The sequence below is a fragment of the Mytilus trossulus genome, chromosome 4 (assembly GCF_036588685.1).
Source record: "Mytilus trossulus isolate FHL-02 chromosome 4, PNRI_Mtr1.1.1.hap1, whole genome shotgun sequence".
In the NCBI taxonomy this organism is placed as follows: Eukaryota; Metazoa; Mollusca; class Bivalvia; order Mytilida; family Mytilidae; genus Mytilus; species Mytilus trossulus.
Genome location: NC_086376.1, coordinates 70,606,953 through 70,632,556, shown reverse-complemented (window position 1 = coordinate 70,632,556; position 25,604 = coordinate 70,606,953). Strand labels below are relative to the sequence as shown.

At 31.5% G+C, this 25,604-nt stretch overlaps 1 protein-coding gene across 1 annotated transcript in view; it reads right to left on the bottom strand.

The window, feature by feature from the left end:
• Window positions 1-367: 367 nt before the first annotated feature.
• LOC134716780 (secretory phospholipase A2 receptor-like) overlaps window positions 368-25,604 on the bottom strand; it is a 34,530-nt gene continuing 9,293 nt past the window's right edge. Inside the window, exons 2-5 of the mRNA XM_063579789.1 lie at window positions 14,225-14,343; window positions 9,242-9,407; window positions 1,400-1,605; window positions 368-414 (exon numbers count right to left, since the gene is read on the bottom strand). Coding sequence (XP_063435859.1) covers window positions 368-414; window positions 1,400-1,605; window positions 9,242-9,407; window positions 14,225-14,318 — 513 coding nt within the window. The 5' untranslated portion in view covers window positions 14,319-14,343. The remainder of the gene's footprint in view (window positions 415-1,399; window positions 1,606-9,241; window positions 9,408-14,224; window positions 14,344-25,604) is intronic.

The window sequence follows — 25,604 nt, the reverse complement described above, 5'->3', positions numbered from 1 at the left end:
CAAACTGAGGGTATCGTATGAACTCCATCGGAGCGTAACTGGGAGTGTCGACATATCTTCTTGTTACACTTATTTTTCCTACATATGTAATGCTTAAGTGCTGATTAAATGTATCTGTTATGATGCTCAAGAACATAAAAAACACAAATATAACATAATTTTTACAAAATCGGGGTGATACAGTACCAATACATGTGAACTTTAATGTTTTCAGAGCTTTTGTTTGTCAGTACTTTCCGAAATGCGCAATTACGTCGTTCCATGTAGAACATCTTCAAAGTTTTATCAATGTGAACTTTTGATTGTACGCGTTTCATTTTTACCAGTACCCACAACATTGTAGTTATCGTTGTTAAATGTTACAAGCTTACACATGTTGAATCGGTACCATTCGTTCATTCACTTTATGAAACTCTGTTAAAATTAATTTTCATCATTAAACTTTATCTACTATACATTTTTAGAATTTATCAGATGTGTCCCCATTAAGGCAAAGGAACAGTAAATGGGCTATGTCGCAGATTTTGCTAAAAAATTGCATACAACCTTGGCTCGTTGAACTACAACTGAAAATCCAAAAAATAATACATTTATCTCTTGTATTATCTGAAAAATTGCAGATTGATTTCTTTTAATATGGGTGAATATTTGTAAAGAAAGCACATAAAATCGGCGAAAAACCTTCTAACATTTGTCTTACAATCGCCAAATCTCTAATTCTACTCCATAGATTTTTCTTAAAAAACTATATATTGTTGACACATAAATTTCTGTTTTAATGATATAAAATAATCATAGGGTCACCGACTTCGTTTTTTGTCTAATAATAAATTTGTTACCTTGTTGGTAGTGAAAAACGTCAAAAATCAACGTTTTACGGCCTGCAAAGAGATAACGTTACGATTATTTCGACGTTTTGTTGGTTTTTTTCACAAAGAACGCAACTTTGAATGATGTATACCGTAAAAACGAAGTCGGTGACCCTATCTTTATTTTGCATCATTATAACGGAAATTTATGTATCAACAACATTTAGTTTTTTAAGAAAAATTTATGGAGTAGAATTAGAGATTTGGCGATTTTAAGACAAATTTAAGAAGGGTTTTCGCCGATTTTATGTGCTTTCTATACAAATGTTCACCCATTTTGTAAGAATTCAATCAGTAATAATTCAAATGATAATTGAGATAAATGCATTATTATTTCAATTATCAGTTGAAGTTCATCGAGCCAGAGTTGTATGCCAAATTTTACTGAAATCTAAGACATAGCCAATTTACTGTAACTTGACCTTAAACTAATTAAATGGACCCCCCCCAAAAAAAAAAACCAAAAAAAAAAAAAAAAAAACACCAAACGAAAACACACGCGAAGACCATTACAGTACCAGATCTTATACCTAGTAATTTCTTTTCACACGCAAAGATCAACTTGTCTTCACACTTTTTGCTTTCCCACTCTACTGGGCCTCTCTTTACACGATAACACAATTCACTAGGATTGTAAGACTCAGACTTTAGCATGCTAAATGTCATTACTGTACAGTCCTCCCAGAGAAACAATCCTTCATTTGGTTGTGATAATCCTGCCCAGAAGTCTTTATCTCTAAAACAAACAAAAGATAAATATAAATTGTCGAAAATATTACCAGGAAGATTTGGACAAATGGGAGTTATAAATAAATCAAGTTCAGACAATAATTTTAAAGTGCGAAAGTTACAATTTGTTAATCCGTTTATATAACCTTTTACGTTTCTTTGTGTTTAATTAATTCTATTGTTAGATATATGTTTGTCGAAATGGAAATATCTCTGACCATGACAAGTTTATAAGTTGGACACAAATCCTTTTCTATAGTAACTGTTTTTAAAGGCAGTACTTTAAGGCCTGACTTTCAAGTCATGAGGTACATCTTTTCATACGCAACGCCCAACTAATCTACGAAGGGGGTCTTTTGGCCAGAAATAGATCCGGAAATGTTCAATTTTCTCCTCTTCTTTTTAGAGTATGATAATTTTTTTTCTTTCATTTACTTTGGGGAATAAAGAAACGATCAGTGTGTATTGTTCGTTTTAAAAAACCTGTTATTAATGTGTATTTTTCATTATAAGCAGTCAAACTGATTACAAACTATTATTATTTGTATTCCGTGTGGATAGAGGTCGGGTCAATTTCGAGTGTTATCTGACATCTGTAGATTTTTTAATTAGTTCAGACGTTGATATAACAATGAAAGGTCGACTGAACATGCTTGATATTGCATCTTCTATAATTTAAAGCGGAATTCGGTTTATGAACGAGAAACCGTCAAGCGTTTTCAATTTCGGTATTAGTTATGTATATTGTGTACGTATAATAACCTGGTTCCCGGTACTACGTTCCGGGCATGAGCTTTTCGATATAAGTGTAACATAACGATCGGGTACCAGTCAATCTACGCGAGTATGTGTAAATGATTTACCGCCAAAATGACCGACTTACAGCTATGGAAAAATAATTCATAAACGTTCCGTATAATGATATTCAAATCCATAATTAATCCTTTTTTTTATCTTTATATAATAAATATAACAAAATGGATTCCACAAAATAGAAAATAGCATTATTTTACAAGGATTTCTCATAATTTTTTCACTTCCGGGCGCAGTATTACGTATGTTTTGAAGAAGCGCGAAGAATTTGTCAGAAAAAATGAATTGAGAAGGAAACAGATAGATATTAGGCAATACAATTTAAATGTTCAGAACAAACAGGTTCACTTCACACAAATAGTGCAGGCTTAAGCATTTTATTGTCTTATACTCGACTCTAGTCTAGTGTTTAAACGACGGCGGTGACCTACAACCACTGGTATGGGTCATACTGGGTCAAGTCTAAATATGTAAACATATCCACGTGATTTTAGGTAGAAAGCAACGTAATGCAATATCTACAAATTTTTCCTCCTTTATACATCGTTTAACCAGATATATTTCTCTTTCAAATACACATAAACACGGGTTGTATGTACGTTTCTTTTCTCTTGCTGTAGACCTAGTGTTTTCTTGTCCTAAAGTTTATTTGTTGACGTTTAAATATTTCTGAACGACTGAATTAGTGCAACAATTATATATACTGAAGACTAGGGCTGTACAGTAATAGTGTACGTTCAGGAAATTATTCTTGGTAAAAAACTTAATTTTCTTTAAGAAATATATACTGTTATTTATATAATCTCCATGCAAATAAACCAATGTCTGTTTGCAACCGCAATTATGGTTTTAAAATTAAAAAAAAGGGGGTGGGGGGTAATTGAAGACGTTATAATTTTTGGGATAACGAATCAATGTCATCTGTTTGAGATTTTTTGGTGAATGCTATAATAATAAGGTTTTCCTACAAGAGGTACATCATACTGATAATTATTCTAGAAGTAATTATGTTAATTTAGGATGTAATGACAGGAATTCATGAGCTATATATGTCTCAGGCTTTCTGAAAAAATATCAATGACAATGTAAACAGGAACCAAACATTGAAATGAATGATGCTCTCTTCTATGTTATAGTTATTTAGGTATGTGTGTTGTACAAGTCTTTCACAAGTTTCAAAAAAGCTGATGTTGTAAAACTTTTTTCAGTGCACTAACCCATTTTAAAGAGACTTGTCTACTGCCATTTCCATCATATTTTCATGCACCATTTGCAAGCAAGAGACTGAATGGTTTGCAAATTAAAAAATCAGGACGGTGTCCCGTTAAACCAAAAGAACTAAACTGGATGAATATTGTAGGAGAAATTTAGAGGAAAGTTTTGATTTGTGAAATTGGTTTTCCTGAAAAGTCATTCATCCTGCAGAAAGGATTTATAACTGTCCGCCACCAACTGATGAGCTAATGTTGAGCTTCACAGATGGAATTACTCAAACACCATCAATGCCTATGGTTTCAGCACAAATTATACAAATCATGACACAGCTGTGCATTTATTTTTATACCTGTTAAGAGTTGTAAACTTAATTTTATTTGTGTCATTTTAGAACTTGTATTTTGCCAAAAGGTCCAAGGACACAGTTATCGTCCTTTGGTTTTCGTTGTCTGCGAATATAGTCCCTAGTGTAAACAGTGTATGACTTGCATGTTTTATTTGATACACTTTCCCAATTTATTTCTTGATATTAAATGCATGAAATATTAAGTAGGGGGATGTAATTACATGTCAAAAAAATTTGGGTGCTGAATCTTTATGTTCATAGGTAAATTGGTCCAGTTCTAAAAGGTCAAATTTATCACGTCTGAAGCTGTCAAACTGAATTTTACACCCCCTTAACACAAAATTGTCAATATTTTGTGTTAGAGCTGGTAGAAATTTCTATAATTTTGATATTATTTGTCTCACTGGTAGTAGACTACACTGTAAAAATCTCATAGCCATTGTTGAATTAATTTATTTCTTTAAAATAGTGGACAAAATTGCTCTTACAAAATTTCCATTTGGGAGCCTCCAATGGGGAAATCCTCCCCAAATACTGACAGTTGGCAGGTATATAGAAAAAGTATGGTCATCAAAAGAGTTGACATGTTACTATGTACATTTACCATTATGTTACTTGATGTTTGCAATACACGCAGTACGGAGACTAGTCAATCTTTGTGAACTATTTTTCATAGGATGGGAGTCATTGAATATGCGTATACAATCAATAGTTAAAAATTGTTTATCTATATTAAAAAGGAAAAGTTTTATATGTCTTTAAAATGCATTTCATGGCGAGGTACAGAAAATATACTGTAAACAGTAGACTATAGATATAGGTGAACTAGGTACAAGAGAACTCTAAATCTTAAATACTACAAACCACCTCTGTTCTATGGAAGATAATGATACAACTGGACTAGAAATACACACAACCTGTAATTAATTGCCTTTACAGCGCTTTCGCGCTTTGATTTCATATATGCTTCTGTATGTTGTTTTGTAGTTAGTTTAGGTCTTACGTCAGGTAATGTCCAGACCTTGCTAATAAAGTTTAAAGTAATGGTATTCCGTCTTTGAATAACTATTACTCGGAAAACTCCCGGTTATATAAACATGAACAGTCCTATATATATGATAGCAGTTACTTGAACCATTTATTTGGAAATAAACAAGACAGACAACCCATACCTTGTAACATGAACTTTGAAATAAAGGTTGTAGCAGTTCTCTTTGATATGTTATTTGTACTGAAATATTTTCTTAACAGAAACGAACATCGACCACCTGTCATTGTTTATGCTTATTGAAAGTTTTAGGCAAAACATAACTCGATCATCAAAGTGTTTAAGGTGGTACCCAACACTTTCACTAAAATTAATTTGGCTCGTTTAATTTTCATAAAATTTTGACAAAGTATTTACTTTGACCATTTTACAAAAATATAAAAATTTTGAAAATTTTGAATTACACTGGTTATATAGCAGTTTGACAAACACCAATTTTGATCATTGAGAAGCTTAATATTCCCTTTGCAACACAACGTAATTAAAACGTTAAGCTGACTTTACAGAGTTATCTCCCTGCAGTGTTAGGTACCACCTTAAACATAATAAACAAGAGGATGTCACTATTGGAGCAGAAGATGTTGATACTTTCCGAAAACCTGTCCATGGTCTTAAAACATTAACGATTAATATCATCTCATTGAAATAAAATAAAAATCTGATAAAGGAGTGAAAGTAACACTATACTGATGTAGAGTAATACTATGGGAAAAGTGGTGTAATAGTATGAACTTTAAAGAAAATAGAAAAAGAAAAATTCTTTAATTCATTCTATTTATCTTAATTTGTTCTTAGTTCAATTCTTTTTAGACATTTTTTATATTGAAATATATAAAATTTAAGGAATTATTTCCATATTGTTTTATAAATTTTATCATGATTTTCTTTTTTTAAAGGTATAACTGTTGCTCAAATTTTTTTAACATTATAATGAATTTTAACACAGTTTTATTGCAACTATTTTATTGTCTTATGCATGACACTTGTACTTTCCGTACGAATGCAGATCAAACAATCCAGATTGTAGTATTATTCTACCAAAATGAACCTTTGATACATCCAAGAAAGATTCTAGTTATAATTCCATAATATTGCCAACCCTTTTTTTTGGATATATGCATCAATTATGGGGAAAAAGGACATGTCAGTTTATACAATTATTGTAAATTCAAACATAAAACGGTTATTTTTATATAGCTTTGTTTTTATGCCCCACCTACGATAGAAGAGGGGCATTATGTTTTCTGGTCTGTGCGTCCGTTCGTCCGTCTGTCCCGCTTCGGGTTAAAGTTTTGGGTCAAGGTAGTTTTTGATGAAGTTGAAGTCCAATCAACTTGAAACTTAGAACACATGTTCCCTATGATATTATCTTTCTAATTTTTATGTCTAATTATATTTTTTTTATCCAATTTCATGGTCCATTGAACATGAAAAATGATAGTGCGCATCCGTGTACTTTTGGGCACATTCTTGTTTTTTAATGACAAGGTTAAATATTGATGCTTATGATTCAATTATCACAATCAAATATTGTCTATACCTAATATTTCAATACACTGTTTTAGATACGGAAATGTCTTTATTATTTTCAATTAAGGAATAACAGTTCTGTAGTTGAAGAGTTACCACCGTCAATTGTAGATTTGACGGTCGCAAATGCAGTTTTACTGGCGACGCGTAGCGGAGACAGTAAAACGAAGATTTGCGACCGTCAAATCAAAATTGACGGTGGCAACTCTTCAACTACAGTACTGTTATTCCGATTCTAATGCATTACAAAAAGAAAAAATACGATAAAACTTGAAAAAATGTCTAAATTTGTCAAATAAAAAAAAAAACGCGAAACTTCATGAATGATTTTGGCACAAAGACGTCATGGCTAAACATGACGTCATACAAATGAAAACTTACAAACTGGAGGTTATTACGTTACCTGTACGCTTCGAATTCGGATAAAATTACATTAAAACGGCGAATTCGAGGTAGGTGATGTTTTATTTTCGATTTTATAGTAGTAATCGAACATTTGTTGATTCATCAATTAAAAATGGCGGGTCCCTCCTTAGTTACGCCTGGTCAACTGTGGATTTGACGGCAACTTTTAGCCAATGAAAAAAAATGTTACATCCAAATTGCATTAGAATCTAGCGTTGACTACCGATAACGACGTCAAATGCGATAAGGGTTGTTTTTGCTTGACGGGCGTCATTTATATATAGGTTAAACTCCTTTTCTTCAAAGCAGTGTTTTACTTCATATCGTATATCTGATATCTAAATTAAGATATTATTTCCGTTTGATTAGTGTTCTTATGAATATAATTGCCATATCAACTGGAAATACGATATATACTAAAATACATGAAAGTAAACTTAAAAACTTAGGCTAAACAATTTTTTGTTTAATTAGGCCTTTTTTTGCAATCGTTATTAGATTAAAATGGCTTAAAAGTATTAAACACATATGACATGAATTTGTTGACTACTTGATGGTTTTTGCAAATAATTCATGAAGTAAAACACGGCTTTGAAGAAAAGGAGATTAACATATAAATATATATATACTAAAACATACCCGCGAAATCACGGACATTTAGACATGTTAGAGCGTAGTTGATAGTATGTAAACTGTTGAAGGATTTTTTTTAATGATTTTATGACTGAAGAATTTCCGGAAAGGGATCAAAAGATATAGGTACTTGGAGACAGGACAATTTTTGTTAAGCTCTATCCCTTTTTTCGTTTATGTTTTTGTTTTTTGCTAGTTTCAATTATTTTATCTGTATACTATGACCACACATAATTGAATATTGTGCTGACATGAATTATCGTTGGTGATATTTATAAATTTACTGTTCACAAAATTTTGAATTTTTGAAATACTAAGGCTTTTCTACCTCAGGCATAGATAACCTTAGCTGATTTTGGCAAAACCTTTAGGAATTTTGGTCCTCAATGCTTTTCAACTTCGTACTTTATTTGGCCTTTTAAACTTTTTCGGATTCGAGCGTCACTGATGAGTCTTTTGTAGACGAAACGCGCGTCTGGCGTATATACAAAATTTAGTCCTGGTATCTATGTTGAGTTTATTTATTAGCTATCAATTCCAATTTTATTATTCATGGCGGTCACTGATATAATATATAGACAGTCTCTATATATTATAGTAGTATGATCATAGTATACATGCAGATAAACGCGAACATAATTGTCCTGTCCCCGAGTACTTATGAAAAAAGTTCGTAACGGAAGTCTTGTATTTGACGTAAAGGACCGTCAGATGACAAAAACAATATCGGGACGCGTTTATTTTTGTTTTTCTCCCAAAATAACTATAACTGAATAATCATAATGATGGATGCCAAATGTGACTATGCGTGGTACCTATAGAACACAGAAGCATGATGATAAATTTATTTGAGTAATTACTGCAAAAAAATATTACAGGTTTTTCTTATAACTTAATTCTTAATTCAATTTTCAACCGGAGTAAACCGGGAAAAAATGTTGTTGACGTCACGTCACATGACTAAATTATGTCTATGGGCTGATAACTTTCATACCGTAAAATTTTATTAACTGGATATTACATATTTTTTAACTAGGTATGATTCAATATATACATAGACAGTAATAAAATAAAAATTCAATTTATACTTAGCAAGAAAGCCATCACGACAACTGTAGATAATTTCTATTCATTTCACCATGAATATGCTTTTGCTTTCCTTTATTTAGGAAAAAAAAGAAGCGAATGATACTAAAGTGTCATTCAAACTCAAACACTATATATAAACTATAAATCCTATAGACTGGGCAACACAAACGCTATCGTTCGGACAAAAATAATCACGAATATAATGCCTACCCATGTTAAAACTACAAGAAAGTAAAGTCTGCATCAACTATTTCTTTATATTGTTACATTAAGGCAAATGAGTTGAACCTGTTGACCGGGATAAAATTCTGTTATGCTCAGGTTATGTCATAGAACTCTGTAAAGTTGCACTAAAATCAATCCAGCACCTAGGATGAGTTGCATTTATCAAGCGGGAGTGAACACCAACAGATAGACATACAGACGGATCGAATGACGGATAAGATGATTCTCATACCTAAAACATGTTTTCGGGGTTTATGTGTGGTATGAATAAGCAAATGATTTTGTATAAAAGGAAAACAATACAATGAAATACGAATCAATTAAGTATAAAATACTTACGCTAGCACTCCCCACTGGTCAAGTTTCAATTCTTCTATTAATTCAAATTTTTCTGGTGAAGTGATTGACAAAAGATGAGCATCATCGCTTTCACAGATGAGTTTAGCATCATTCCATGTTTTTTCCTCTAAATACAGGGTGTATCTGATCATATCACTGTATAAACCTTCAGCGAAATAAAATAAAAACAATATTTTTGTGCTGCATATGATTTGTTCAATTGTTCAAATTAAGACAACATTTTTCTTATTGGCCCTATATTAAATATACAATACATCAAAAGTATGTTTAAGACAATAACAACCAAAGATAAGGAGTAAACAAAGACTAAAAAACAAAAGGACATTTACATCAACAGTTATAAATAATAAATACGAAACAACACGACTTCCACTAAAAACTGGGAGTGAAATCAGATGCTCCGGAAGAAAAAGCATTTCATGCACCGTATAAGGCAAAATCGGAAGCTTCAGTAGTTTATCGATGTTCTAATCGGCAGCAACATTAGTTCATCGATGTTCAAATAGGAAGCATCAGTAGTATACAGAGGTTCAAATGGAAAACATCAGTAGTATACAGATGTTCAAATAGGAAGCAGCAGTAATATACAGATGTTGAAATAAGACGCATCAGTAGTATACAGAGTTTCAAATAGGAAACATCAGAAGTAACAGAGGTTCAAATAAGAAGCAGCAGTAATATACAGAGGTTCAAATGGAAAACATCAGTAGTATACAGATGTCCAAATAGGAAGCAGCAGTAATATACAGATGTTGAAATAAGACGCAGCAGTAGTATACAGAAACAGAAGTTCAAATAGGAAATATCTGTAGTATACAGAGGTTAAATTTATAAGAAGCAGCAGTCATATACAGATGTTAAAATAAGAATCAGCAGTAGTATACAGAGGTTTAAATAGGAAGCATCAGTAATATACAGATGTTCAAATTGGAAGCATCAGTAGTATACAGAGGTTCAAATAGGAAGCAGCTGTAATATGTAGAGGTTCAAATAGAAAACATCAGTTGCATACAGAGGTTCAAATAGGAAGCATTAGTAGTATACAGAGGTTCAAAAGGAAACAGCAGTAGCATACATTAGTTCAAATAGGAATCAACAGTAATATACAGAGGTTCAAATAGGAAGCATCAGTAGTATACAGAGGTTCTAAAAGGAAACAGCAGTAGCATACATAAGTTCAAATAGGAAGCATCAGTAGTATACAGAGGTTCTAAAAGGAAACAGCAGTAGCATACATAAGTTCAAATAGGAAGCATCAGTAGTTTACAGAGGTTCTTAAAGGAAACAGCAGTAGCATACGTAAGTTCAAATAGTAAGCATCAGTAGTATACAGATGTTCAAAAGGGAAACAGCAGTAGCATACATAAGTTCAAATAGGAATCAACAATAATATACAGATGTTCAAATAGGAAGCATCAGTAGTAAACAGAGGTTCTAAAAGGAAACAGCAGAAGCATAATAAGTTCAAATAGGAATCAACAGTAATATACAGATGTTCAAATAGGAAGCATCAGTAGCATACATAAGTTCAAATAGGAATCAACAGTTATATACATAAGTTCAAATAGGAATCAACAGTAGTATACAGATGTTCATATAGGAAACATCAGTAGTATATAGAGGTTCAAAAAGGAAACAGCAGTAGCATACATAAGTTCAAATAGGAATCAACAGTAATATACAGAGGTTCAAATAGAAAATATCAGCAGTATACAGAGGTTCAATTAAGAAGAAGCAGTTATATACAGATGTTGAAATAAGAAGCAGCAATAGTATACAGAGGTTCAAATAGGAAACACCAGTAGTATACAGAGGTTCAATTAAGAAGCAGCAGTTATATACAGATGTTAAAATAAGAAGTAGCAGTAATATACAAATGTTAAAATAGGAAGCAGCAGTAATATACAGATGTTGAGATAAGAAGCAGCAGTAGTATACAGAGGTTCAAATAGGAAGCATCAGTAGTATACAAAGGTTCAAAAGGAAACAGCAGTAGCATACATTAGTTCAAATAGGAATTAACAGTAATATACAGATGTTCAAATAGGAAATATCAGTAATATACAGAGGTTCAAATAGAAAATATCAGCAGTATACAGAGGTTCAATTAATAAGAAGCAGTTATATACGGATGTTGAAATAAGAAGCAGCAGTAGTATACAGAGGTTCTAAAAGGAAACAGCAGTAGCATAATAAGTTCAAATAGGAATCAACAGTAATATACAGATGTTCAAATAGCAAGCATCAGTAGCATACATATGTTCAAATAGGAATCAACAGTAATATACATAAGTTCAAATAGGAATCAACAGTAGTATACAGATGTTCAAATAGGAAACATTAGTAGTATATAGAGGTTCAAAAAGGAAACAGCAGTAGCATACATAAGTTCAAATAAGAATCAACAGTAGTATACAGATGTTCAAATAGGAAATATCAGCAGTATATAGAGGTTCAAATAGAAAATATCAGCAGTATACAGAGGTTCAATTAAGAAGAAGCAGTTATATACAGATGTTGAAATGAGAAGCAGCAGTAGTATACAGAGGTTCAAATAGGAAATATCTGCAGTATGCAGAGGTTCAATTAAGAAGAAGCAGTTATATACAGATGTTAAAATAAGAAGCAGCAGTCATATACAAATGTTAAAATAGGAAGCAGAATAATATACAGATGTTTAGATAAGAAGCAGTAGTAGTATACAGAGGTTCAAATAGAAAGCATCAGTAGTATACAGAGGTTCAAATAGAAAGCATCAGTAGTATACAGAGGTTCTAAAAGGAAGCATCAGTAATATACAGATGTTAAAATAGGAAGCAGCAGTAGTATTCAGAGGTTCAAATAGGAAGGAGTAGTAGTATACAGAGGTTCAAATAGGAAGCATCAGTAATATACAGAGGTTCAAATTGGAAGCATCAGTTATTTACAGATGTTGAAATAAGAAGCAGCAGTAGTGTACAGAGGTTCAAATAGGAAGCACTAGTAGTTTATCGGTTTTCAATTCGTATAGTAAATTTCTCATATACAATTCAGATATAACTAAATCATACGAACCCAATCTTAATTCAGATTAAGTTAAAATGCCTAGTTACTGGAGGCAGAATATACGTTTATTGTTTTTTCTTGAACAAACAAGTAGAAACACATGATCTCGATAACTACTTTCACTATTTTGATTTTGATGAAAAGATGATTTAATTTTTTTCATGGGCATACTCTTTCATTAACATGGGTTCTTTAGGTGATGATGAAATTATCTTTTCCTCCTTTGCATTGACCCTCCATCTTAAATGCATTGCCTGTGAAATGTTGAACATGTTGGATTCTCAATTGAAAAAATCAATTTGTCTCTATTTTATATAAAATGTCGTAGCCTTCTTTATTATTCATTAAGACTTTTTTCTTTCCAAGAGTAATAACTGTAAGTAGTAATGGAATGATATATAAAGACAAAGTGTATTTATTTTTTTCCATTTATTTAAAGTTCCTTTGTTTCATTTTAATTACTCGTTTTTAATGAAACATTTCATATATGATTTTTCGATAACATTAGATGTCATCAAAATAGATTTCCCTTGAAATTCAAAACTATTTGTTCATGAGATAATTAAACGCATTGTGTTTGGGACAGGAATGAATTAAATATCCAATTATTTTATATATATATATAGATGCACACGCCCGATGAAGCTAATTTGTTTAGCGAAATATTGCGTGAATAATATATAAAATATAACACCTAATTTTATAACACTCATTAGTGTGTTAAAGTTACATTCTTAGACACTTATATAATTCAATTTAGTAACTGCATCAGTTTATTTACAAACTGATCCACACCTAGATAGATTGAATGTTGATTGTTGCTATTTTTAGACACTATATATATATATAAGACTTTCTCAGCTAAAAAAAGAAAGAAAATGCATACGTAAAGATATTGCAATTTCTTTATTTTTAAGATCAACTCCAAATTAGAACTGAATAAAGCTTCAAAAATTCCTCATTACGTCAACCGTTTGAAACGGAAATGAAGTATTTTACCAAATCACTCATCGACAAGCATGAAAGCATCATTATTATGAGGTTTTTGTAAACGTTTAAGACAATACTTTCTAATGGTTTGCTAAGACACCTGCTAATTTCTCCTTTAAGGAATTCGTTTGTTTGCTCCTTACACAACATTTTTATATTTGCCCCATTCACAAGAACCCACTAACAATAGTTATGAGACAGAACAACTCTAATCGACACTTCATATGTTTAACGGTCAACCATCGGGTTTTACTTTAGTAGTTGAGAGAGAATTATTTTACCAGCGACATGTACTCGCGGTCTAAGATATTTAGATACTAGAATATTAGTATAACCTGCCGATTATGAAATTTTGACGTGAAAGTGAAGTGTAGATAAGCATAGTGTGTGATGCATAAATAGTATGAGGCGATTACCTTGTTAAAATATACGTTTTCGTTTTTTTTATTTATAAAATTTGTTAATCGGAAAAAAAAATATTGTCGCATATTTATAATATCATCTAGGTTGGTAATACGGTTAACATTGCGCAAAAATACTATAACGAAAATTATTCACATATGCGTTGAATTCTTCAACCAACTAAAAGGGAACGTGAGCTGAGTTTAGACCGTCGTTAAACAGGTTAGTTTTAGCCTACTGATGCCATGTCGTTGCAATTGTAAACCTCCTCATTACGAAAGGAACCGCAGGTTCTCACATAAAATGATTTTTCCTTTCTTTCTTATAAACACATGTAGTCTTTTTAGACTACTTATAAAACACATACTCTTTTTGTCATTTTATCATTTTTTGCTTGTTTAACAGATAGGTTGATTTAAAATTGACATTGATATTGCAGTCATTCTCTTCATAAGCTTTTACTATTGCAAATCATAGACAACCATACCAGAAATCCTATAATCTCGCTAACCCACAGTGACTTACTTTGTACTGGCGCTGTCACCCATTCTGGCTCATGGTAGGTGTGTACAACTGCTGCACTTAGAAGTGCAATCAAGGTAAATAGAATTATCTCCATTGACACTAAAGCAAATTTAAACGATCTGTAAATGAATAAAAGAAATTAACACTTATATAGTCTATCATGTATATTAAAATAAGAAATATGAATCAATGAAACATTAATAGAACTCATTTGTTTATCGCACTTATATCATTTTTTATATTTTATAATGTTCGCTAAAAAAATGGAAAGCAGCCATACATCTATTCAACACTATGATCAATTGAGGATTTACTTTTACTTTTATGAGTAAGTGTAAACGAAGGAAAGTCAACAACAGTTAAGCATGTAAAAAGCCAACAATAATTATAGTTAAAAGTTTTAACAAAAAAAAAAAAAAATTAAACGAAGTCCAAGGAGTAATGAAAAGAACACAAGTTCATAAAACACTAACAAAACTTACACTAAGCTTTATAAACCAACAGAACGAATGGAAAACAACAGTCATGTTCCAGATTTGGTACGGGCATTTTCCGAAGAAAATGGTAGGGTACACCTAGTTTTTATAAGTAGCTAAAAAAACCTTTTATAGTCGGAGTGCGAATACTGTAGGTGTAGTTTCATTCCACCGTGTATTATTCCAGGTAACTGTTTTTCACTAGAGAATATTAAATGTAAATAGCATGAAAGCGTCGAGCGTAATATTGTTTTGTTTATATTAGACCTGTTTATTATTTACCTGAGTAAATGTATTAACACTAGAATAACCATCAAGGAACAATTTTAATTAATCTGGATCAATCTAGCTTTTTATGATACAGCATTAAAAGTCGAGCAACATGAAAAATAATTTGACGGGGTTTTCAAACCAAATTTTGAAAAGAATGTATTAGTCCAGTCAATCTAGCATAAATTTGACCCTAACCCGAAAGTAATTGCAACAGAAGATTTTTAAGTTTTAATATTAAGCATTATACTCCAAATATTCACAGAAAAAAGTCCCATACAAACTTACTTGAGGAAGACTTAAAAAAATCACCATTTAAAATTCCTAAGGAGATTTGTATTGAAAAGGGAGATAACTCTAGCAGAAAAGGCAGAAATATCAATTTTTACCGCTTCTATTCATCAGAATGGTTTGATTCTTGATTTTTTAGCAGTCTTTAGAGTATAAAAAACAAATCTAAAGTTATTTTTGTATATATTATCAAGCTATAATCTAGATTTCGTAATTCATCAGTTGACCATTTATTGAATTTTTCAACATGTCAAGGTAAAGAATCTCAAATTTAATGAAAATAATTAAGCATGTATTCTTTATTTTTGTGGTAATTTTTTTTTTAGATAACTAAGTTGCTGATAAAGTATAATAAACAGATAAAAACAATACCAAATTTTCACATTATTTTTTTTCAAAATGGTTACAAAGCTTCAAATTTGCAATTTCTTGAATGAAAAATGCACGAAAAAGATTAAATTACCCATAACACTTCGGATTTGTACATTTCATGAGCACAAGATTATATAATTTAGTCAAATACAAACTTATAACCCCATCAAAGTATCATACTTTACATAAATTTCAAGCAAAGCAACCAAAAACTGACCAAAAAAGACTCATTTTTGCAAGAGTTATCTCCCCTTCCAATGTTAATTTCCATAGGAAATTAAAAAATGCTGATTTTGAGTTTTCCTCAAGTAAGATTTTATGGGACTTTTTTTCTGTGTATTTAAAGGGCATAATGCTATAGATAAGAACTTAAACATTTTCTGTTGCAATTAGTTTGAGGTAAAGAAGACCTTTTTGTTCAATAAACTGAATGTGACTTTTCCCCTTTGTAATACTGTTTTTTTCAATCATTTCTGTCAAGTTTTGTCATAATCAGTTCAATAGTTTGAGAAAAATCTAGTATATTGAAAGACGACAGCGATTTGGGCAAAATTTCTTCGACAAATCCAAACCAAGCCGCATCAAGGTAGAATAGAGTGTGGACCAATAAATGAACAAATATCTATCTTATCTGCCTACAAACAGTTAAAAATGATACACAAGATGATTTTAGGAAGATAAAATACCACTAATTAACCTCTTTGACTCCTTTAAGAGGTCTCTTTGGGTCAATTTATACCTCTCATTTCCTCAAAATTTCAACTTTTCAGGCCAATAAATAAAAATATTGGGGTAACTTTCACTCATTTATGGTAGAAATGTTATAAGAAATTAGTAATTGAAGCATTTTAGCAGAATGAACAATCCATATAAAAGTTTACTGTCTCCAAGGAGGTTTCAATAAGTCCTTACGTAAAAATTAAATTTACGCCGCGTTCCAAAGAGGGACATAAAAGGCTTATCTTTTAGTGAAATAACTTGTCGTTACAACATTAAAAATAATTTCATCTACTTATAACTATATATTTATTTAAGTGTTACCTAGGAAAATGTTATATCATTGCAAAATATAAGAAATAAGGAGAAAAAGCCCACCCCCTAATAAAATTTATGCACTTAGTATGGCTTGTTCTTTCAACTGAATATTCATGGTACAGTCCTATTTCAAGACAATTTTCTCATAAAATGTGTTTTGGAGACTCAATCCACTCATAATATTTCATTTTTTTGTAGTATTTCACTTAAATAGCAAGAAATTTAACACATGAGATTACTCACAAGGCCATAGGTGCATGTACAGCTTCCCATATTAGGTGTAATACCACCATTGATTTTCCCCTATTAGTCTTTGTTAAATTTGCACTTTTAAAAAAATTGTGTAGAATTTATCTTTGTTTCAAATAAAGAAATACTTGACATGAGTAAAGTTTTATCCTGTCCAGTTCTATAGAAAAAGTTTCACATAACATTTCATTGCATATAAGAAAATAGTCATCATTGGAAGTTAACCAATCAAATTTCTCCCCTTATTCTATCTGTGTACAAGGTTTAGTCACCATGTAACCTCAAGATTACAAAATTTTCTATAGAAATCACAAATAAAAAATAATGGTGTTTTGAAATACCCAAGACATGTGTTAATGACACAGAAATAGTTTTACTGCAATAAAATGTAGGATTAATTACCTACAACGGTCAAATTCAAGGGAATATTTTTTTAGACCTTCTTTCGTATGCAACCGGATGTGACGTACCATGATTTGGTGGTATTACACCTTAAATCTTAGTTTGACTAGACTATATATAAATATAAAACAACTCTCCAGTACTTATAATTGCCAAAAAAATATTTAAATCTTATTTGTAGATATTGTGTTATCATGTGTTCAAAATGAGTACTACAATATTTCGTCAATGTAGGGATCAAAATCACTAGTGTAATCATTCCTTGTACTAAAACTTGTGTAATAATTCCTGTATCAATAAATTTAGGAAGATGTGGTGTGAGTGCCAATGAGACAACTCTCCATCAAAATAATAATTTTAAAAAGTAAACCATTAAAGGTCAATGTACGGCCTTCAACACGGAGCCTTGACTCACACCGAACAACAAGCTATAAAGGACCCTAAAATCAAACACACTAGAGTGACCATTCTTTGGATAATACATAAGGATTTTTTTTTACATAAATCAACTATCCAAGTCTTATCTAATTGAATCTAATATAAAACTAGAGGGTCTAAAGAGCCTGTGTCGCTCACCTTGGTATATGTGAATATTCAACAAAGGACACAGATGGATTCGTGACAAAATTGTGTTTTGGTGATGGTGATGTGTTTGTAGATCTAACTTTACTGAACATTCTTGCTGCGTACATATATCCCCATCTATAATGATTGGCCCAGTAGTTTCAGTTGAAAGTGTTAGTAAAAATTTACAAATTTTATGAAAATTGTTAAAAATCAATTCGTCTGAAATTTTCAGAGCAGATAGATCTTGACCCGATAAACAATTTAACTCCATGCCAGTTTTGCTCTTAATGCTTTTGTTTTTGAGTCATAAGCCAAAAACTGCATTTTACCCCTATGTTCTATTTTTAGCCATGGCGGCCATCTTGGTTGGTTTGGCGGGTCACGCCACACATTTTCTAAACTAGATACCCAAATGATGATTGTGGTCAAGTTTGGTTCAATTTGGCTAAGTTGTTTCAGAGGTGAAGATTTTTGTAAAAGATAACTAAGATTTACGAAAAATGGTTAAAAATTGACTATAAAGGGCAATAACTCCTAAAGGGGTCAACTGACCATTTCGGTCATGTTGACTTATTTGTAAATCCAACTTTGCTAAACATTATTGCTGTTTACAGTTTATCTCTATCTATAATAATATTCAAGATAATAACCAAAAACAGCAAAATTTCAACAAAATTACCAATTCAGGGGCAGCAACCCAACAACAGGTTGACTGATTCATCTGAAAATTTCAGGGCAGATAGATCTTGACCTGATAAACATTTTTACCCCGTGTCAGATTTCCTCTAAATGCTTTGGTTTTTGATTTATAAGCCAAAAACTGCATTTTACCCCTATGTTCTATTTTTAGCCGTGGCGGCCATCTTGGTTGGTTGACCGGGTCACGCCACACATTTTTTAAACTAGATACCCCAATGATGATTGTGGCCAAGTTTGGTTCAATTTGGCCCAGTAGTTTCAGAGGAGAAGATTTTTGTAAAAGTTAACAACGACGACGGACGACGGACGACGGACGACGACGGACGCCGGACGCAAAGTGATGGGAAAAGCTCACTTGGCCCTTCGGGGCAGGTGAGCTAAAAATGATAGTTCATTTTTGTTAGCGAATATAAAATACTCGGAATATTCATCCTCCAGATAAAGTACACTGGTGGAATAAAACTACTGTTATATGACTATCAGGCTATTATAACCTCGTAGCTCAATTTATTCCAGTGTACCTGAAATTAAGAATAACAAATATCAATCATAAGAAGTCTTCTTCCAATGCAATCTTGATCTTTTCCTTGATCATTGTATTGATAGACGATAAGTAAGTTTTCCCATTGTCAACTTCTCATTTATCAAACATTAAAGAAACCCTGGACAATGGAAAGGCGTTTATAACTCATTTGATACGTCATGATCGTGCATGTTAAATTTATATTGACGACATTAACAGTGGTGTGATTTAACGGAATATGAGGTATAAGAATTGAAAATAAGTTCCTAAATTTATTGTCAGTATCAAAAATTGGAAGGCCGATACGATGTGTCGGTTTATCAACGCACTGGTGATTTTTCGCGAAGGGAACACTTAAAACTCACAAGGCGAAATTAAACTGATAAAATCATGAAAAAATATAAAGTCTACAAAAAACTACATGTAAACTAAAGACCGAGAAACATGAACCTCATCAGTGAAACAAAAATGATCTAGAGTGTTCAGGAGGGGTTAACAGAACATGTTCTTTTTTGACCGATTGTGTTTTATCCTCTTATCTTACATTTGCTTGTGAGTTTGAATGGCAAATAATGCATGCATAGCCTTGGCGTCAACTTTGTCGAAATACGCGGTCTCGCTGTTTTTGATTTTATACGATTCCCTCATGTATCATTCTTTACTTGATTTTCATGTTTTGATTTTAATGATTTTATAACGTCAGTTATTCATAAGTAGATAACTTAATTATCAAAACTGAATAAATCGATTTATTATTAGTTTACAAATCAAGTTAAAACAAAAAAAGACCGATTGAAATGAGATCAAATGGGTCGACTGAAAAAGCGTCTCCTTCGAGAAACTCATCAGCTCCAATGGATGCCCCCGTTCATTGACGATCGTTCTGATCAGCAGTATTGACACAGTGCAACAGAACTTATTGGCTATCAAATATTTGGCTACTTGAATTCTCCATGAACGTAAATCCAGAAAAGTGTTTTTGATGCAAAAAAAATATAAAGTGTGGTTTTCATTTTTGATATATCTTCGGTAAATTCTGGTGAAAATCAAAAACTAACATTAAAAAGCAGATAAAACCAGAAAGGGACCAAACTAAAATCAAACAAAAAATGAGAGCTTTGCATAACGGAGATAATTTCTTAATCGAAATAATAACTAGGAAATTGTATAACATCAAACTTTAATACAACTACATTTGAATTTTCGTGCGAGTACCGAACATATACAAACAAACAACTATTTATTTGACCATGAATGGTAATATTTAGATTTCCTGGATGAGACTGAAATGATACTAGTAATGACAATTCTTAAATATTTTTAATCTCTTTAATGAATTGAGATACTTTATGTAAAAGTTCAATGTTATCCTTGATGTTATTGTCATATAAACAGTCATCCTACAACACGAGATTTATACAGGATACATTGAAGGTTTAAGTTTAAATTTACCATGTACCGAGGGATATGCATACACTGTTGACGGCATAGTTTGCATAATCATTGTTTTGTCATAAATTTCAAGAAAAGTTTACGTTTTAGACCCATTCTATGATTACTTTGAACAAATGCACCTCTACGCTTTGAAGGATGCACATACGACAGGAGCGCTAAAATCCCATTAATTAAAACCGATGATGTTTAAGTATTATGCTTTGTAATTCTTCTCTTTGTTTGGACCTTAAAAGTTTCTTTTAGCAGTAAGAAGGTAATCAATAACGGAGATAGATAATATAAGATTATAATACGAATCTTAATAGAAACTCTGCTCATAAATAAAACCTACGTCCAAATATTCAGTTTAGGATTATTCTTTTCAAATTACAGGTAAACAGGTTCTATTTCAGGATTAACTTAGGAAAAGAAAATTATTACAATTGCAATAATACAAAAATAAATGCAAAACTTTGACTTTCATGAAATTTTATTCATGCAAATTTATTTTGGTTTAACAGTTTGCGGAAGTTGAAAAGTACTTCTCTTAGATATAATTTGCATTTTAATAAATTCACTGATGTAATCTTGGAAACGATTTTATCTAACAGACAAAATGAAATTGCAACAGTGCACTTCAAAAACGCAGACTGAAAACAATTCAACGAATAATACATATTAACGAATAAAATCAATCATTTTATCTTTACTGATAACATGGATTTCAAATGTAAATTAGCAGACATATTAAACATGCATGAATAAAAACAATTTTGTAGATGTCGTACTTTACGAAATTAATTTCCACGGGTAAATCATTTCGGTTCAAATTAAGTTTTGTCACTTTGAAATATTAAAATCTATCAGCAGTGAAATATAGCTTCTCATAATATTTTTTTTTGTGTGTTTCAGCCTAGGAAACGAGAAGTTCCTCATAATCGTTGAGATCTACTTTCTAATAGTAACGTTTTAAGTTTTAATGTAGAAATACCTTTCTCTCATTCTTAGTAGCCGTTTAAAACTTTCAACGAAAAAAAATTTAAATCTTATATTTTACTGGAACACAGTTCTTCAGTGCTTAAAATCCAACCATACTAGATTTTCTTGCACTTTTCAGAATTTATTATTGTAACGTCACGTTAATGTGAATCTTTTGCAGGTCATTAGTAAAAAAACGATAAGTTTTGTGTACCGGTGGTCAAATCATAAGAGCCTTAGATGTCATTACAACATCTATTTGCATAACTGTAGATACTTGGAATTGGATTGTTCAAGTAGAACTCGGTTTACATTCGATAAACTTATTTCCGAAACTACTTTCGTAACCTTGGACGCTTCAAATTCGAATACTGTCTTATTAAAATGAAGTTTTTGAGGTAGGTGCTATTTCATTTTAAATTCTGTTGCATTTATCGAACATTTATGGGATCTAAGAAAATTAATATGGTGGTCAAAACCTTAGTTACGACCTGTCAATTGTGCATTTGATGGTCTTCTAGTAGCCATTTCACACAAAAAAATAACAAAAAATCGCGAACATTTGGCTTAAAAATTATAAGGATTAAACATATTTTTTTCAAGAGATGATTGATGTTCCGGGTTTATTCACTTAGTGGGTTAACACCGGTTAACACATCAATAACCTCTAGAAAAAATGAGTTTAATCCTATAGCGAAATGCAAAATGTCTCCACTCTCGGCAGCTAAATGTTAACTAGTTATTTAAAACGATCAGTAAACCTTGGGTTTTGAATTTGAAATTGTTACCGACTAGACTAGACTTTCAGTCAAAGAATCAACGAAAAATATGTGTTTATAATAGACAAAATGTATATATAAACCGTTTAGATGTTAGTCAACGATCGTTCTTACGACGGTGTTTGATCGTATGGAAAATGATACCGTAAATAATAAATAAATCACATATACGCCTAACAAGTTTAAAAAACAACACCAATATAAAAAAAGGAAGCAGCTAAGACAAGTATCATTAAATATTTACAGATATTCTTCATCAGTATCATTTAAAATAAATCTAATCAATCAATCTATTCTGATTTTCCTATTACCAACATCAACGTACATTCTATTTAAAACAGAACCACGCTGGTGTAATTTCTTAAATTTCAAAGTTCACGAAAAATTGATATCTAAAGCAGAGGCTGCATCGTATTCATGCAATTGAAAATGAAAAAAGCCTAACCTTTTGATGTGAACTACCTTTTTTGTTGTGGATTTTTCTTGTTCTTCTGGAACTTACTTTCTATGTTTTATGTGAGACAGTGTAAGACAATGGTGAGGCTAGAATGAAAATAGTTGTTAGGCCAAATAATATACGAAGGTGAAGAGCAAATAGTGGAATCATGCAATAATCAATAAACCCTAACAGCTGGTTATCAGGAGCCTGTAATTTAGTTGTTGTCGTTTGTTTATGTGTTACATATTTGTTTTTCGTTCATTTTTTATACATAAGTTAGGCCGTTAGATTTCTCGTTTGAATTGTTTTACATTGTCATTTTGGGGCCTTTTATATCTTACTATGCGATATGGGCTTTGCTCATTGTCGAAGTCCGTACGGTGACCTATAGTTGTTAATTTCTGTGTCATTTTGGTATCTTGTGGAGAGTTGTCTCATTGGCAATCATACCACATCTTCTTATTTTATATGATAATGATTATTTCTGAATGTTCCTATAGGAATTTATTATGAATAATGACTGATTTCTTTTACTCTATTATACACAATATGTATGTAATCATACGGACCCATTTTTTCATGACAATCTCATAATAGATATACAGGTAATTATTTGTAAATTTGGAATAAACAACATTTACATTAAATGTTTATGCTCGTGTATGAATAACTATACCTACTTAGTTATGTCTTTACAAAATTAATGCAACATATGTGTTATGACAAGGAATGAATGATATCGACACTACAAGGACAGGGGTTATGTTCACCAGTTGGGTGACCATTACTATACATGTCTGTCTCAACTTAAAAACCCCGATTGCTGAATGTTCACATATTAACAAAATTACGTCTGAAATGGCTTTTTAAAGACTGAACGATAAAAGAGGGACGAAAGTTACCAGAGGGACAGTCATCCTCATAAATCGAAAATAAATTGACAACACCTGGCTATAAATGAAAGAAAGAAACAGACAAACAATAGAACACATGACGCAAGATAGAAAACTAAGAATAAGCAAAACGAAACTATTCAATCAATTTTAGTTTTTGCGGTCAATTTTATGCTTTTTCTACTGCTATCAATTTCGTAATGTTCAGATGATTCGCTTGCAGTCAATTAAGATTGATTGACTGATGGTTGTTCGATGTCACAGGCTTATATTTCACTCGTGTTTAATATTCATTATAGATATATTCAATCTGTGTTGAGATTTTTTCAGTGGATATTATTTACATGTATAGCTCATCTACATACTGAATTGTCCGAAAGGTTACCTGAACAGCAATGACTCGACTACAAGAGAATTGCCTGAACAATACTGATTGAATCGCAGTCAATACATTTTTGATTGACTATAAAAACTGAGTATAATTAAATGATTTATTGTGCCAAATTTGCAAATGATGTTCCGAACAAAATAACTGTTTCATGCTAAAATTAGGTCCGAAAAATTAGGTTAACAGTAACAGATAGACTTCACGTAAATTGTCAGAACAATACTGAATTTACTGGAGTCGACACGTTTGTAATGTGACAGAATAACTGACTGTTAATATAAAATATGTGGTATGAGTTCCAATGCGACAATTCTCCATCGGAGTCATAATTTTTAAAAGTAAATCATAATAGGTCAAAGTACGGTCTTAAACACGGGGCCTTGGCTCACACCAATTTAATGATCTATTTAATAATATAATGTGCGGACTTTGCAAATGATGTGAATAACCGGTTCAAAGTACATTTTATTTACTTTTTAGAGTCCACGCAATATCCTTATCTTTGGGATTTTTATATGTTACTTTGTCTTTACAATCCATTTTTATCAATGAATTATTCAAAATACTAAGGATTTTCGTATTCCAGGCACAAATAACTTTAGCCGTATTTCGTTCAACATTTTAGAACTTTGGATCCTCAATGCTCTTTAACTTTAATATATTTGTTTGGCTTTCTAACTTTTTTTTTATCTTAGCGTCACTGATGAGTCTTATGTAGACGAAACACGCATGGCGTATCAAATTATAAGCTTGGTACTTTAAAGAACTACGGTATTTACATCCCTGGGTTAAAACACTACTGGTTCAAGTTTCGTCCCCGAGGGTATTACCAGCTCAGTTATCAGCACTTCGGTGTTGACATGAATATCAATTATATAGTAATTTTTATAAATTTACGCTTTGCAAAAGTATAAATTATATGAAATACTAATATGTTCTTATCCCGGGCATAGGTTACCTTAGCCGTATTTGGTACATCTTTTAGAAATTTTGAGTCCTCATTGCTCTTCAAGCTTATACTTGTTTGGCTTTCTAACTTATTTTTATCAGAGCGTCTCTGATGAGTCGTTTATATAGACGAAACGCGCTTCTAGCGTATCATATTATAAGCCTGGTTCATTTGATAACTATTTGATTATCGGTTATCTAATATTGCTTTAATCTATTTACCCTTACTTAACTTTTTTTTTCAGTAACGATTTTTTATTAGATACAATTGTCCACGTTTATCTAGAGCTATATCTTTTTTTTTATTAAAAAAGTTAATCAGATTATTTCACTGGTATCAAATATGAGGTTCATGAGTCTCAGCAGTATTTACTCTTTATCATTTTTTCATACATTATAAAATACATAACTGATTTATTCGACCATTATGCTATATATTTTGTGTCAATAAATGATTTGTTCGATATAAAAGAGAAAATTAATAGATTATACAATTTGTCAGATGTATATATAAATAAGAAGATGCGTTATGATTGAATACGAGATAAATGATGTGGGTATAAGCCATTATATGATATCAGCAAATAGTATGCTCCACACCGTATAGTCGGTTATAATAGGCTTTGACATATAAAAT